The sequence below is a fragment of the Hyperolius riggenbachi genome, chromosome 5 (assembly GCF_040937935.1).
Source record: "Hyperolius riggenbachi isolate aHypRig1 chromosome 5, aHypRig1.pri, whole genome shotgun sequence".
In the NCBI taxonomy this organism is placed as follows: domain Eukaryota; kingdom Metazoa; phylum Chordata; class Amphibia; order Anura; family Hyperoliidae; genus Hyperolius; species Hyperolius riggenbachi.
In genome coordinates this window covers 175,489,135-175,505,680 of record NC_090650.1, presented here as the reverse complement: position 1 = coordinate 175,505,680, position 16,546 = coordinate 175,489,135, and the positions used below count along the sequence as shown (strand labels likewise).

General features: G+C 43.5%; 1 protein-coding gene across 14 annotated transcripts in view; it reads left to right on the top strand.

The window, feature by feature from the left end:
* Window positions 1-16,546, top strand: part of CTNND2 (catenin delta 2) — a 2,713,436-nt gene that overhangs the window by 1,959,066 nt on the left and 737,824 nt on the right. For all 14 annotated transcript variants that reach the window (XR_011020838.1, XR_011020837.1, XM_068236432.1 and 11 more), the window contains one exon: window positions 8,322-8,532. Coding sequence is in view for 12 of the 14 variants with exons in the window: in XM_068236432.1 (XP_068092533.1) it covers window positions 8,322-8,532 (211 nt within the window). In the remaining 2 variants the exon portion in view is untranslated. The remainder of the gene's footprint in view (window positions 1-8,321; window positions 8,533-16,546) is intronic.

The window sequence follows — 16,546 nt, the reverse complement described above, 5'->3', positions numbered from 1 at the left end:
AGTAGAGTGCCCATTTTGTTGTCATATTTATGGTAGTACAGATCTCTGTAGGTTTTAAGATATTTGTCTCTGGCTTTTAAGCATTGGTCTGCTTGGCCTTTAGCTCGGAGCCAGGCTAATTTATTTTCTAAGGATGGACTGTCTAAGAAAGTTTTGTGCGCCGAGCGAAGGGTATCCACTGACTCCAAGTACTGTGCATTTGAATGTTTCTTTTTCCCTGCAATATAGCTGATTATTCTCCCTCTGAGGACCGGTTTGGCCGCTTCCCAAAATAAGAAAACATTTCCCATATGTTCGTTATTTGTTTCCTTGTATTCCCACCACCATTGCTGGAGTAGAGCTGCGAACCCTTCATCCTGATATAAGTAATTCGGAAATCTCCAAAGTATATCAGAGCCTTTCGGCATTTTAGGGAGTACTGATAATTGTACTGGGGCATGATCTGAGATTAATAGATCGAGTATTTCCGCAGATTCTATTTGCTGCATTAAAAGTGGCGAAGTGAAGAAGTAATCTAAACGGGACCAAGAGTTATGGGGGCTTGAGTAGAAAGTGTATTGAGATTCATCAGGATGGAGGGTTCTCCAGCTATCACATAGACCAGCTTCATTTACATAATCTACAAGCAGTTTTGATTTACTTCTGGTCGAGGGGCTGATTAAGGTGGACTCAGATCTACCCTCTTTAGTGTGCATTAATGAGTTAAAATCTCCCCCTTGTATGAATTTGGCTGTATTGGCTGATAATGTGCTGGCAAGAAGAGATCTAAAAAAACCCTGTCTTCATCTGTTGGGGCATACGCACTCATAATCTCATATTCTTCGCAGTGAACTCGCAGTCGGATCTTTACCCATCTACCTTTATCATCGTTGCTATATTCTATCATTTCCCCCGGGAAGTTTTTGTGAATTAAAATTAGCACCCCTGATTTCCTTTCTTGGGATGGGGAACCATAGACTTGTCCAACCCATGACTTTTTCATATAGATGAATTGTTCTTTGGTTAGGTGGGTTTCCTGCAATAATGCTATGTTAGTGTGGATTTTTTTTTTAGGTGCTTCAGGATCACTGAGCGTTTACCTGGGGATCTAAGTCCCTTTACATTCCAACTAGTAATTTTGAAGGACATCCTAACCTGGGTCTAAGAGTCCGACTGCGCGTTTCACATCCCTTATAACATCAAACATTAGACAATAGAAAGGATTGACCAACTGTAACCCTCCCCCCTCCCCCCCTGAACAAATAAACCCTGACTGGAAGTCAGATGCATATAAAGTTATATGATGTTGGAAGTAGCCCAGCAAGCCACGACTGGAGTCGTGAAACATGTCGTGCTGGAGATGCTCATGTAACATCGGGTTTCCATGGGTTTGAAAAGCTTTTAGGAACAAAAAAAACGAAAAACCAAAACATGAGAACTGTGACTTCACTTCTTCCCTGGAAGCAGTTAGTTCTATATTAGCTCCAAGACCTAGCCTCCTTGTATACAGCCTTTGTAAGTTCCAAACAAAGTTCCTATGTGCTGTATGAATTTCAGAGTTAGTAGGTAATGACAGTTTTCCAGCTGCATAGTTATTACTGATGCAACAGTGCCCCCTAGTGTTTCTGGAAATGATTCCAAAGAAATACAAAATAAGGTCATTCTGGAAGATTCTGTGATGGAGGTAAATCCTTGTTTTTTAGGAATTTTAAAGCCTCCTTTGCTGATGTGAAGGAGTGTAGCTCCTCATTTCCGTCGGTTATTTTTAATATAGCAGGGTATTGCAAAGATAATTTTATCTTCTTCTGGATGCATAAAGCGCACACGCAGGGTTGAAAGCCTGTCTTTGTCTGGAGACTTCTGCAGAGTAATCATTGAATAGTCTGATGGTGTTGCCCTGAAAATCGAGGGGGCCCTCCAGGGTAACAGTAAAAAAGGGCGCAGGAGGCTAGTGGACAAATCGGGCGCCGCCATTCACTCCCATAATAAATATCGTTTAATGGGCGCCCGATAGGAAAAAAGGGCGCCGGAGAAAAATAACGTTTTAAAAGCGGCGCCCGGAGACTTAATGTTTTATTACTGCTTCTCATGATTACACATTATTTAATGATTTATACATTTTTTAATATTATTTTTAAACGAAAAACAGTACAATATTTTTTTCAAACATTATTTTTAAACGAAAAACAGTACAATTTTTTTTACATTATTTTTAAACGAAAAAACCGCACAATATGTTTTTGAAACGTTATTAATGCTTATCACAGGGGGGTCTTAGGTTTAGGCACCAACAGGGGGGTCTTAGGTTTAGGCACCAACAGGGGGGTCTTAGGTTTAGGCACCAACAGGGGGGTCTTAGGTTTAGGCACCAACAGGGGGGTCTTAGGTTTAGGCACCAACAGGGGGTCTTAGGTTTAGGCACCACCAGGGGGGTCTTAGGTTTAGGCACCAACAGGGGGTCTTAGGTTTAGGCACCAACAGGGGGTCTTAGGTTTAGGCACCAACAGGGGGGTCTTAGGTTTAGGCACCAACAGGGGGGTCTTAGGTTTAGGCACCAACAGGGGGGTCTTAGGTTTAGGCACCAACAGGGGGGTCTTAGGTTTAGGCACCAACAGGGGGGTCTTAGGTTTAGGCACCAACAGGGGGTCTTAGGTTTAGGCACCAACAGGGGGGTCTTAGGTTTAGGCACTAACAGGGGGGTCTAGGGGTTAGGGGTAGGTACAGGGAGGCTTACTTAGTAATTTTTTTTTTTAAACGTTATTATACGTTTCACTATTTAAACGAAAGATTAACGTTTTTACAATTGCCGATTTAATGCACACTATTTAATGATTTATAACTTTATAAAACATTAATTTTAAACGAAATATAGTACAATACATTTTTAAACGTTATCCATGCTTATCGTTTAAAACCCCGCGCCCTTTTTTCCCAGCGCCCCTTTTTAACGTACACGCCCTCCAGTGCTCTGTATGCCCTCATTATAGCAGTTTTATCTGCGAAATCAAGGTAGCGGGTCATTCTAGGAGGTTTCTTATCATCTGGGTTGCGGGGGTTTGGGCAGTGCCGCAGCAGAAAAATCATGGAGGGCTTGCATTTGCATAGATTCTGGGAGGGCTACAATTCTGATGTTATTTCGTCTAGATCGATTCTCTAAGTCCTGCAGTTTGGAGTACATTTGCTTATTGTCATCCAGGAGGAACTGTACCTTACTCTCTCTCTGCTTTTCTCTATCTTCCAGCTTTTGTATGCGATCTTCTGCATGTGTGAATCTGGATTCATGTTTCTGCAGCTGCCTATGTATATCCTTCATGGACCTGTCCAGGGCAGCCTGTATTGCGGCATGTAATTCGGGTTTTAACGTTGCTACTACCTCTGCGGCTATTCTCTTGTAGTCAACTGTGGACATCTGCTCACCTGCTCCCTGGGGATCAGCAGCGGTGTCCCAATCGTCACGCTGCTGGCTGTCCTCCCATTCGGGGGATTGGCTGCCGGCGTTTGAGAGCTGCGAGGAGGCGCCCGGCGCCATCTTGACTACCTCGCCCTCCTTGCTTCTCTTGCGACCCGACCGCATGACGTAATGGTCCATGTTCGGTGTCAGGGTGAGCGCTGGTCTCACAGGAGGATGTCCGCAGCCTGCACTTGTGAGTGGGGGCACTTTAGTTGCTGTTGCGGCTGTTAGTAGTCAGCGCGGTCTGCGGAGCTCTTCTCCCCTCCTGCTTACATCCAGGCGCCGGAACCGGAAGTCTCTAAATGGCGATTTTGATCTAAAACCATTTTTGAAAAAAACAGGTGTATACTGAATAATTGTTGCTATGTAGTTAACATGAGGTGTATGGATGAGGCAGAGTGCCTTTGGTCTTACGTCTTAATGTTGTTATTTGTGCCAGGCATTGGTTCACTGTAACAATCTCCCCTCTTAGATATATTGGTCTGTGACTGATGTGTTGTGTATTCTTTGTTGTTAGTAAAACCCTAATAGAGGGAAATAAAAATCTGGGCTCAGTCAAATTGATATAAATGGGTTCTGCAAAGCAAGTGAAGCATAAAAAGATGCTTCACTTAGTAACACTCTGATTGAGAAGCGCAGTTGCTTATGGAGAGGGGGCTGTGCCTTAAATGTGAAGATGAGAACATATTCACAATACTCCCTTACTAATGATGTTAGCCAGCAGGATGAACCGTCATCTTGTGCTACTGCTGTTGTGTCTTTGAGGACCTGTCACTGTGTTCTATTGCTGCTATACCTATGATGAACTGCCAATTTGTGCTTCAGCCACTATGTGTATGCTGAACTTCCATCCTGTATCACGGCTGCTATGCTATGCTTATGACGATCTGTCATTTTATGCTGCTGCTGCTGCTATGCCTGTATGAATGGCTGCAGATCTGGTTGATTTCCCCAGAGAGTGATGAGAAGGAAAGAGGTGGTGACTCATAGCTGAGGAGGCTGGGTCTGATGACATAAAAGGGAACACTGGACACGCCTGGCTCACATCCTGATGAATCGCTCACTAGAGGGGCGGGAAATGTGTCGATGGGCGGAACCAGCACGCCATAGTGGCAATCCCCACACACTGCCCTGACTGCAGGAGCGCTCCTGTACGGCATCCCACGTGTTAGCCCAGCCGGCATCCTTGTTGGACGAACTGCCGGTGGACAGAGAAATTATGTTACATCACTGGCTGCTACCTGTTCACCGTTAAACAGTGATCCATCTTGATGCGGACTACGTGGATGAGCTGAGGCTTCTTGAATTGCTTCATCAGCTACTAACTTTCCCCTGGGGCTTATGCACTAATCCATGCTGATCGCTGCTGTGCAGGTGGACTTCATGCCCCCTATGGGGAGCTTATAGCGTCCTATTAAGTAGCTGTGTATATATATATATATATATATATATATATATATATATATATATATATAATGTCTGTCTGGGCCCATGTGTCAGTATGCAAGGTGTTGGTGGTTGGAAGTGCCGGTGTTCCAACATTTTAGCATACCCGACAGAATAGCATACAAATGCTACTGAGCATGTGCAAAGTCATGCAGGGCATACATTAACCCCATAATACCCATCAGCAGCATTAACCTTTTCAACCCCAGTTAGCTGCCTGTGTGCTGATGTGCAATCTCCACTATCCAAGTGGACATAGAGTTAGAATAAAAAGTTGTCCGAGCGAAGCGAGGACCGAGCCCGCAGCCCAGCGAGCGAAGCGAGCGGGCAAGGGGACATTGATTCTACTAACAAGGGGTATATCACTTTAAATGTATGCTATTCTGTCAATGTATGCTAGTTAGTTGGAACACCGGCATAGCTTCGTTAGGTACTAGCTAGTGTTTAGCTTATCCACTGGGTGCTGCAGCTCCAGCAAGAGATTTTAGCTGGTTTTAGATTATGCTGATTTTTGCATGCAATCAAGCGTGTAATTCATTTAAAACGGAATAAATTTGTACTATCTGGTTTAATGTATCAAGAACCCTGCCACTTTCTATCCGTTCTATGTTTAATTGGGTGATATGTTACTTTATAAAAGTTACACCAGGAGTCTGGATGAGAATAGGATCATGATTCTCATATTGGGAGGTATGCTGTATTTTATTTTCTAAGTAGAGACCAGCAGTGACCAGAAAAAAAAAATTCTGTCACTGGGGTGGGGCGGGTGAGGGTTTGGCCGGGTGATCAGAAGCCCGCAGGGTGCAGATTAGGTCCTGATCTAATGGATAGGAGTGCTAGGGGGTGACAGGAGGTGATTGATGGGTGTCTCAGGGGGTGATTAGAGGGGAGAATAGATGCAATCAATGCACTGGGGAGATGATCGGAAGGGGGTCTGAGGGGGATCTGAGGGTTTGGCCGAGTGATCAGGAGCCCACCTGGGGCAAATTAGGGCCTGATCTGATGGGTAAGTGTGCTAGGGGGTGACAGGTGGTGACAGGAGGTGATTGATGGGTGTCTCAGGGTGTGATTAGAGGGGGGAATAGATGCAAGCAATGCACTGGGGAGGTGATCAGGGGGGGTCTGAGGGCGATCTGAGGGTGTAGGTGGGTAATTGGGTGCCCGCAAGGGGCAGATTAGGGTCTGATCTGATGGGTAGCAGTGAAAGGTGGTGACAGGGGGTGATTGATGGGTGATCAGTGGGTGATTAGAGGGGAGAACAGATGTAAACAATGCACTGGGGAGGCGATAAGGGGGGGGGGGGTTCTGAGGGAGATCTGAGAGTGTGGGCGGGTGTTTGGGTGCCCGCAAGGGGCAGATTAGGGTCTGATCTGATGGGTAGCAGTGACAGGTGGTGATGGGGTGATTGATAGGTGATCAGGGTGTGATTAGAGGGGAGAATATATGCAAGCAATGCACTGGCGAGGTGATCGGGGGGGTCTGAGGGCTATCTGAGGGTGTGGGCGGGTGATTGGGTGCCCGCAAGGGGCAGACGAGGGTCTGAACTGATGGGTATGATGGGTAGCAGTGACAGGGGGTGATTGATGGGTGATCAGTGGGTGATTAGAGGGGAGAACAGATGTAAATAATGCACTGGGGAGGTGATAAGGGGGGGTCTGAGGGCAATCTGAGGGTGTGGGCAGGTGTTTGGGTGCCCGCAAGGGGCAGATTAGGGTCTGATCTGATGGGTAGCAGTGACAGGGGGTGATTGATGGGTGATTGACAGGTGATCAGTGGTTGATTACAGGGGAGAATAGATGTATACAGGGGGGGGGGGTCTGGGGAGGATCTGAGGGTGTGGGGGTGATCAGGAGCCCCCAGGGGGCAGTTTAGGAACTAATCTAAAAAATAGCGTTGACAGATAGTGACAGGGAGTGATTGATGGGTGAGTAGGGGGGTGATTGGGTGCAAACAGGGGTCTGAGGGGGTGATCAGGGGGGGGTCGGATGGGTGCTGTGGGTGATCAGTGGGCAGGGGGGGGCAGAATCAGTGTGTGTGCGTTTTTACTAGGGGTGCTGCCTCCTGCCCTGGTGGTCCCTCGATCACTGGGACCACCAGGGCAGGAGGCAGCCTGTATAATACAATTTGTATACATTACAAAGTGTATTATACACTTTGCATGCGGCAGATCGAGGGTTAACAATCCACCGGAGCTTCTAAACGGCCGGCGGGTTGACGTTGCAGGTGGGCGGAGCCTAATGCCGGCGGATGCGCACGATCCCCGGCAATTCAGTCCTCCAGGAGCCGCCGCCAATTGGCGTTACGCAGTCCTGGGGGTGCCACTTCGCCGCCGCCAATTGGCTATGGGCGGTCGGCAAGTGGTTAAAGGGGAAGCCAATTAATTAAACTGTATGTGCATTTTTTGCAGCTCTATTTGTGAGATGAAAAGGGGGTAAATAAATTTGGGTGCTACATTGTATGACCAGGCAATAAACTGTTGTGAAGTGCCAAATTGTAAAAAATTACCTGGTCACTAGTGGGGTATAAACCTCTGGTCCTCAAGTGGTTAAAGGAGTTATCAGCCAAATTAGAAGAAATGAGCTATACTCACGTGGGGTTTTCTCCTGCCCCTTGCAGCTGACAGTCGGCTGGAGAAAGCCCCAGGAGAGTAAAGCTCATTTCTTCTAATTTGGCTGATATCTCCTTTAAAGAGAATCTGTATTGTTAAAAATCGCACAAAAGTAAACATACCAGTGCGTTAGGGGACATCTCCTATTGCCCTCTGTCACAATTTCGCTGCTCCCCGCCGCATTAAAAGTGGTTAAAAACAGTTTTAAAAGTTTGTTTATAAACAAACAAAATGGCCACCAAAACAGGAAGTAGGTTGATGTACAGTATGTCCACACATAGAAAATACATCCATACACAAGCAGGCTGTATACAGCCTTCCTTTTTAATCTCAAGAGATCATTTGTGTGTTTCTTTCCCCCTGCAGCTATCTTCCACTGAAGTGTCAGGCTGTTTCTTACTGCAGAGTGCAGACAGCTCTGCCTGTATGTAATTCCTCAGTATATGAAAGCCCAGCCAGCTCAGAGGAGGATTTATCCAGCTTGTTAAAGATAATAGAGCAGAGAGAAGCTGCACTAATCTAAATAACACACAGGCAGTGTGCAGAGAGGGCCCTGGAGGGGGGGAGATGCATCACAGAACCACAACACTGAAGAAATTGGCAGCCTTCCAGACACAGGCCGACAAGTCTGACAGGAGAGAGATAAGTTGATTTATTACAGAGATGGTGATAGCAGAACGTGCTGCAGTAAGCCAGAGCACATTAGAATAGATTTTGGAACTTGTAGGATGGAAGAAAACCGGATGAAATTTTTGTTACGGAGTCTCTTTAAGTAGCTTCCAGCCCATGTAATGTAACATGCATTTTGAATTTTTACGTTTTATATTCTCTCAACAGGAAAATATGCTATGAGAGATCTTGTCCACCGTCTTCCTGGGGGAAACAACCCTAACAATCTGTCTAGCAAGGCTATGTCTGATGACACTGTTACTGCTATTTGCTGCACCCTGCATGAAGTAATAACTAAAAACATGGAAAATGCCAAAGCTTTAAGAGATGCAGGAGGCATTGAAAAACTAGTCGGAATTTCAAAAAGCAAAGGAGACAAGTATGTTAAACTTAATTCACAATATTTGTTGGCTGTTTTTAAACTCATAAATAATATCCATTGTTTGTACTGTTAAAATATATGCACTGATGTGTTTTTCTGCCTTGTTCATAAAATAATATAAACTGTGCAAGAGATTCTGTGAGCAGTATGATTTTGATGTAGAAACTGTTTTGTGACTGTGACATTAGTTTTTCTGGAGGAAAGCTAATGGAGTGTTTATGTGTCACTGTTCTGCCCAACACATATGCAGTCCATGTGACATGCAGCTAAACCTTTCTGGCTTCTAATCAGGACTGCTTCTAGCCTTTTTGTCACCCCAGAATAAATCCATTGTCACCCCCCCCCCCAAAAAATGCACACCCTATATAATAGAACACAACCCATATGATATAAACCATGGGCTTGATTCATTAAGCTGCAATGTTAAGCAGCACAGAAAGGCTCGGTTCACATTGAGCCTAAAATAGCTTGCGTTCCGCTCCAATGAGCGGAGCGCAGCAGCGGCAGCAATGCTTTCCCGATGGGAAAGTTCACATTGCTACGTGCCGCTCAGTTCCGCTCCCTCGTCGGAGGGGACGTTCCTGACCTGCACGATCCTTCCGCACCGTGCACCACTAATGCATGCCTTACATAGCAGCGCTCGCTGCTATGCAAGGAGCGTGCCTTCCTTAGGAGCATGCCTTCCTTAGAGAGATAGATAATTCTCCATTAAAGTAACGTTCCAGTTGATTATGTTTATAATTATATGATTTTATGTTTAAATTATTGAATCGCATTATTTCCAATGTCCCAATGTACTTATACATATCTGGGTGAAATCTACTTTCTTCTCATCCTTGTATGTAGAGATGTACAGAGGCGCCAATAGGATAAAAAGCACTAAAACGTTAAAAAATTTGGGATGCGGTGGTGGACCAGCCAACCCAAAATAGACACCGGTACTGTCGATTATGGTTGTAGACAATTTATTCACATACTCCTAAAACAGGTTGCAACGCGTTTCGCAGGCAATATCCCGCTTCATCAGGCATTAAACAGGAGCAAAAACACTGAAAATGACAGAGATGAAAAAAGCAACAATCAGGTATCTGTGTATAGCGGTTATGTGTTTGAGAGTATACATAAAAAAAGGGGTGGTAAGACTTCAGTAGTGTAGGAGTATAATGTGTGCAAGAGTACCATAATATTATGTGATGTACATTGGTGTAAGATGGGAATTAAAGTATCAATCAGTCCTAAGATATATTTGGCGTATTGTGCCGAACAAACATTGACCAATTGAAACACAGAAACATTTGTATCAGATAAGAAACAGACAGTACAATGTGTTTGTAAATATACACATAATCTATACATGCCTATATACCCGGATTAATAAAACACTATAAAACTTTACCAATGTGGGACCTCTGTAATATAGGTCGCTATAAATGTGTATGGCTTATTATGGGAAGACGTGGGTTGGGAAAGGATAGGATGGGAAAGAGTAAGGGACATGTAATTCGGTGAGCAGCATGATAGTGGAGGTATAAGCCAAAGAAGAAGGGGTTAAAGAGGTATATGGGTAGGTATAATAAAATAATATAATCAGGTGAAGGTGTAATTCACTTACCAGCACGGATGCAGATTTACGCTTGGTACCTCTGTGCCGATCTAGTAGAAATGCCGGCCTTAAGTAGGGGAGATGATTTGATAATTGGAAGGCATGTGATGTATGTGGGCCGAAGGATCGAGGAAGTGGTGTGTGCGTGAGTTGGGCGGAGTAAGAGATGGAAGGGAACTGGTAGCCAATGAGAAGGATGTGGGCAGGGACAGTGTGTCTGATGACTATATTGGCTGGGAAACCTCTGATGCAATGACCTCTGGTGAGGCAGATGCGGCCATGTTCTTTAGGGGAAACATGAAAGCGGGGATGGAGCTAGTAACCTTCGTAAACCACTAATAATAATGTTTATAGAGGATGAGAAGGGGAGGGAATAAATGTATAGCTGACAGTGAGGGAATTTTGTTCTAACGTGATCTGCTATTTGAAAGGGTATGGGCAGAGCGCTGCTGCCACCTACTGTTGTAAACGGGAAAGAAATTAAGAACAGCCATCTGACCTGAGTAGCCATAATAATAACAACAACAGTGTCCAACATGTGTGAGCATTCATTATGGAGCAGTAGTAAAAGAACAGTGAAGAGACTGTAGACATATAAAAAATATAAAAGAATAAAACAAACTTCATGTAGTTAAATGAAAATAAAAAATGTTTCAAAAGGTTGCGTAAAATCGGATACAGTGTCCATTGAACCTTATGTGAATATAAATTATTGAACATGAGATAAAACTTTTATACTAGAAGTACATTAAAAGATTTTTTTATATATATACACAGTGATAATAAAAAGGAGGACGAATTAAAACGAGAAATATTGGTGACTGTTAAGGTGATAAATCAATAAATTTTCTCCAATTGTTCATTCAGACTGCCTGGAGATAGAGTTTTCAGAATCAATACATTTCTCGTGATTTCAGGAGCTCAAAAGAATTTGAACAGTTGGGTGGGGTGGTTTCAATAAGGGTGATGATGAGGCTGGGAGGATCCATGTGGGGATTGGCATTTAGTTTTTTTATTTTGCAAAACGACTACATTTGGCTAACTTGCGACGTGACCTCTTTATACACCAATATACCACACAGTTTCGGACTAACCGCCTTACAATACTACCTCCAATCAAATGTTCATATGCCCAAACCACAACAGTCTCTCCTCCTACAGTGCACCGAATTCATTTTACAGAACAATGTTTTCACCTTCCAGGACAATGTTTACCAACAAGTAAGCGGAGTTTCAATGGGAAGCTCCTTCTCCCCATCATATGCAAATTTGGCCATGGGCTACTTTGAACACATCAAAATGTACAGTAACAACCCATTTCTTAACAATATTATTTTCTATAAACACTACATAGATGATCTCATTTTCATATGGAAAGGCCCCACCAACACAATTCCCTCTTTCTTAGAATTCCTCAATAACAATCCGGCAGGCTTACAATTTACTTCTCATCAGGACCCCCATTCCATTGAATTCCTAGACCTCATTCTCTACACTGATTCCACTCATATCAAAACCAAAACCTTTTTTAAACCTGTAGACGCTAATAATTATATCCACTACCACAGCTTTCATCACCGCCCCTGGACCAAAAACACCCCCTATAGTCAATACAGGAGAATATACCGGAACTGTACAGACCTACAGGAATACAACAACCAGTCCAAAATTTTAACAAAAAAATTCACAGATCGTAAATATCCAAAGAAATTATTACAGGACGCACATCAAAAAGCGAAAACTCAAAACCCCACACAACCCACTGCAAAAACACAAGTACACGATACACCCCGGTTTATCACCAAATACAGCTCTCAGCATTTACCCATACGAAACATCCTCAACAATAGATGGGAAATCCTACAACAAGATCCCCACCTCCGATCCATCCTGCCCCCCAAACCAGCAGTCACCTTTAGACGCGCTCCGAACCTCAGTGGCATTCTAGCCCCCAGCAGGTTTCGCCAACCACCATTAGATCCCGCCCATGAATTCACGGTCCCACCACCTGGTTGCACCGCTTGCAACTGTGGAAGGTGCTTAGCCTGCAAATTCATTCACCAGACCACCTCTTTCCGATCTCAAGTCACCAATACTGAATTTCACATTAAAAACCACATAACTTGTGAATCAAAATACGTTGTATATATTATCTTTTGCCCGTGCCAGCTTCAGTATGTGGGTAGAACGACCCAAGCCGCAAGAAGCAGAATAGGACAACACAAAAGAAATATCCTAAAAAAATACCCTCTCCACAGCGTATCACGACACTTCTCCACCCACCACGACAGCGATCCGGAACTTTTTCACATCACCCTTATTGAAACCACCCCACCCAACCGTTCAAATTCTTTTGAGCTCCTGAAATCACGAGAAATATATTGAATCCAGATTCTGAAAACTCTATCTCCAGGCGGTCTGAATGAACAATTGGAGAACATTTATTGATTTATCACCTTAACAGTCATATATATACCTATACACCTATAACAGTCAATATACAAAAAAATCTTTTAATGTACTTCTAGTATAAAAGTTTTATATCATGTTCATTAATTTATATTCACATAAGGTTCAATGGACACTGTATCCGATTTTACGCAACCTTTTGAAACATTTTTTATTTTCATTTAACTACATGAAGTTTGTTTTATTCTTTTATATTTTTTATATGTCTAAAGTCTCTTCACTGTTCTTTTACTACTGCTCCATAATGAATGCTCACACATGTTGGACACTGTTATTGTTATTATTATGGCTACTCAGGTCAGATGGCTGTTCTTAATTTCTTTCCCGTTTACAACAGTAGGTGGCAGCAGCGCTTTGCCCATACCCTTCCAAATAGCAGATCATGTTAGAACAAAATTCCCTCACTGTCAGCTATACATTTATTCCCTCCCCTTCTCATCCTCTATAAACATTATTATTAGTGGTTTACGAAGGTTACTAGCTCCATCCCCGCTTTCATGTTTCCCCTAAAGAACATGGCCGCATCTGCCTCACCAGAGGTCATTGCATCAGAGGTTTCCCAGCCAATAGAGTCATCAGACACACTGTCCCCGCCCACATCCTTCTCATTGGCTACCAGTTCCCTTCCATCTCTTACTCCGCCCAACTCACGCACACACCACTTCCTCGATCCTCCGGCCCACATACATCACATGCCTTCCAATTATCCAATCATCTCCCCTACTTAAGGCCGGTGTAATGTCAGATATTGCAGCCCGGAAGCAGCCTTCCTCACTGAGTATCGCGCATGCTCAGTGGGAAGTTAGACATTATTTAGCTGAAATATCTCCGCTTCCGCACCACGTACACTCCCAAAATTTTCAGGGGAGGGAGGGGACCACCAGATCCAGCTCTGTGTCGAATTGCAGCCCCCTAGCCCCGGTAGTTCCCGAGATAGGTTTGCTGCAATCAGTCTCGGGAACCAGCGGGGCTCGGGGGCTGCAATTCAGCACAGAGCTAGATGTGGGGGTCCCCTCCCTCCCCTGAAAATTTCGGGGGTGTACGTGGTGCGGAAGCGGAGATATTTAGGACGTTTCACACGTGGCTGCACAATGTAATGGGGCGCAGGCTCCTACTGCGCATGCGGGGCTGCAAAATCTGAGAGGCTGCAATAGCTGACATGACACCGGCATTTCTACTAGATCGGCACAGAGGTGCCAAGCGTAAATCTGCATCCGTGCTGGTAAGTGAATTACACCTTTACCTGATTATATTATTTTATTATACCTACCCATATACCTCTTTAACCCCTTCTTCTTTGGCTTATCCTCCACTTATACCTCCACTATCATGCTGCTCCCCGAATTACATGTCCCTTACTCTTTCCCATCCTATCCTTTCCCAACCCCCGTCTTCCCATAATAAGCCATACACATTTATATCGACCTATATCACAGAGGTCCCACATTGGTATAGTTTTATAGTGTTTTATTAATGCGGGTATATAGGCATGTATAGATTATGTGTATATTTACAAACACATTGTACTTTTTCTTATCTGATACAAATGTTTCTGTGTTTCAATTGGTCAATGTTTGTTCGGCACAATACGCCAAATATATCTTAGGACTGATTGATACTTTAATTCCCATCTTACACCAATGTACATCACATAATATTATGGTACTCTTGCACACATTATACTTCTACACTACTGAAGTCTTACCACCCCCTTTTTTTATGTATACTCTCAAACACATAACCGCTATACACAGATACCTGATTGTTGCTTTTTTCATCTCTGTCATTTTCAGTGTTTTTGCTCCTGTTTAATGCCTGATGAAGTGGGATATTGCCTGCGAAACACGTTGCAACCTGTTTTAGGAGTATGTGAATAAATTGTCTTCAACCATAATCGACAGTACCGGTGTCTATTTTGGGTTGGCTGGTCCACCACCGCAATTTTTTAACGTTTTTAGTGCTTTTTATCCTATTGGCGCCTCTGTACATCTCTACATACAAAGCTATCCACCCTTGGTGGAAGGGTGTTACACCCTCTTTTCTCCCCTGTCAGAGAGCGACGTTTTACTCCTGAGTGGGGACAGGCTTGTTCTCCCCACCTGCCTATTCAGTGGTTGCCTTGGAGGTAACCCTGGTTTGTAAGTATAATACTTACGTCTCATTTTCTCCCACCATATTTCCAATACATATTACACTATATTGGGCTCTCGGTTTCTTCTTTCATATCGTTCGTTACAAGCTTTCTTCTCATCCTTATTCTATCCTTATTCTGTACTCTGCTGGCTCATGCCCTCACAGTATCAGTAAAGATAGTATTCAGACGGGAGGGATGCTGAAGATGCGCAATTCAGCACACTTGCCAGCATTCCTGTGCGCGGCCGCGCACAAACTCTATAGCTAGCTCCCACCCCTCCTTCACCTGTGTATATATTTGGGCTGTGACGTCAGCCCGGAAGAAGCCACTGTGTAGCGGCGAATTGCGATTGTGTCGGGTGGCATGCTGCGCAGTTTGTCCACATCCATTCGGTAAGCTTTTTATTCAGCTCCTTACCTGCCTCTCTTCTTGCACCTTACTGCTGGTTTTCCCGCAGCTCACCCACACCAGGGCACTAACTTTTTCACTGTACTTTTCTTCTGGGCAGTTCCAGCCCAGTCTCTCACTGTTATTACTTTTCAAGCCCACTTGTCCTATTGGGTATATGGGATTTCTCTCCTACCTTTCACTCCACTTTCACCTTTATCATTCATTGTTTGTTCACACTAGGGGTTGTTCATTTGATTATTTATGTATAACCATTTGCAATATTGTCCACTATTGTGCTAAGGTGCTGCAGTGACCTCTCATCTATAGATGTACACTTAACTTGAGCCTTCTGTGTGTTTTTGAACAATTCTTTCATTACTATATTTGAATTGATTGTATATACTTGGGTGCCACCCTATATTTGGTTTTTAATGGTTTTTACTGTTTCCTAAGTGACTTTTTCGTATGTAATAAAGATGGAATTCAATATTTATTTTTTTGAGTGGTGCGGTTTTTATGCAGATCTGCTTTTCCTCTTGTGAATCCTTCCTTAGATAGTAACGTGCCTTTCTTAGGAGCATGCCTTCCTTAGGAGCGTGCCCCCCTTAGATAGGAGCGTGCCTTCCTTAGATAGAAGAGTGCCTTCCTATACATAGTTACTATGTCTAGAAAGGGACACTTCTATCTAAGGAAGGCATGCTCCTATCTAAGTAAGGCAAGCTCCTAAGGAAGTCACGCTCCTTACATAGCAGTGAGCGCTACTATGTAAGGCATGCATTAGCGGCCGCTCCTTCACATTAAGGTGCGCTGCTTTAGCAGTGTAGCTTAACCCTTTCCACTCTGAGCTGTTTCTGCTCAGTTTTTTTTTTTTTTTTACAGAAATGCACTCTCTCTCAGTGTAACATGGAACGTAACAAGGTAACATGGTAGGAAGCAGGAGATTTGGGCGCATGAGACAAGTGGACAAAAAGGGCGCCCCATTCACTCCCATTATAAATATCGTTTAATGGGCGCCGAACAGGGAAAAAAGGGCGCTGGAGATAAATAACGTTTTACAAACGGCGCCTGGAGATTTTTAATGTTTTATAACTGTGCTTGTGATGATTTACGTTTAGAAAATGCACCCATGACTAATAACGTTTACAAAAATACTAAACATATTTATCCTATTTAACTAAAACATTATTTAACATTTTATCCCTTACTGTTTGTAAAACATTATTATTCACAAAATAAAGCGATCAGTACCTAACGTAAATTGCAATATATTTTTTACAATCACTATTTGTAAAACATTTCTAAAACATTATTATCCACCCAAAAAAATGATTTAATTTTTTTTATTTAAATTTTTTATTTATTAATGTTTGTAAAACATTATCCATAGGGGGTCTTAGGTTTAGGCACCTCCAGGG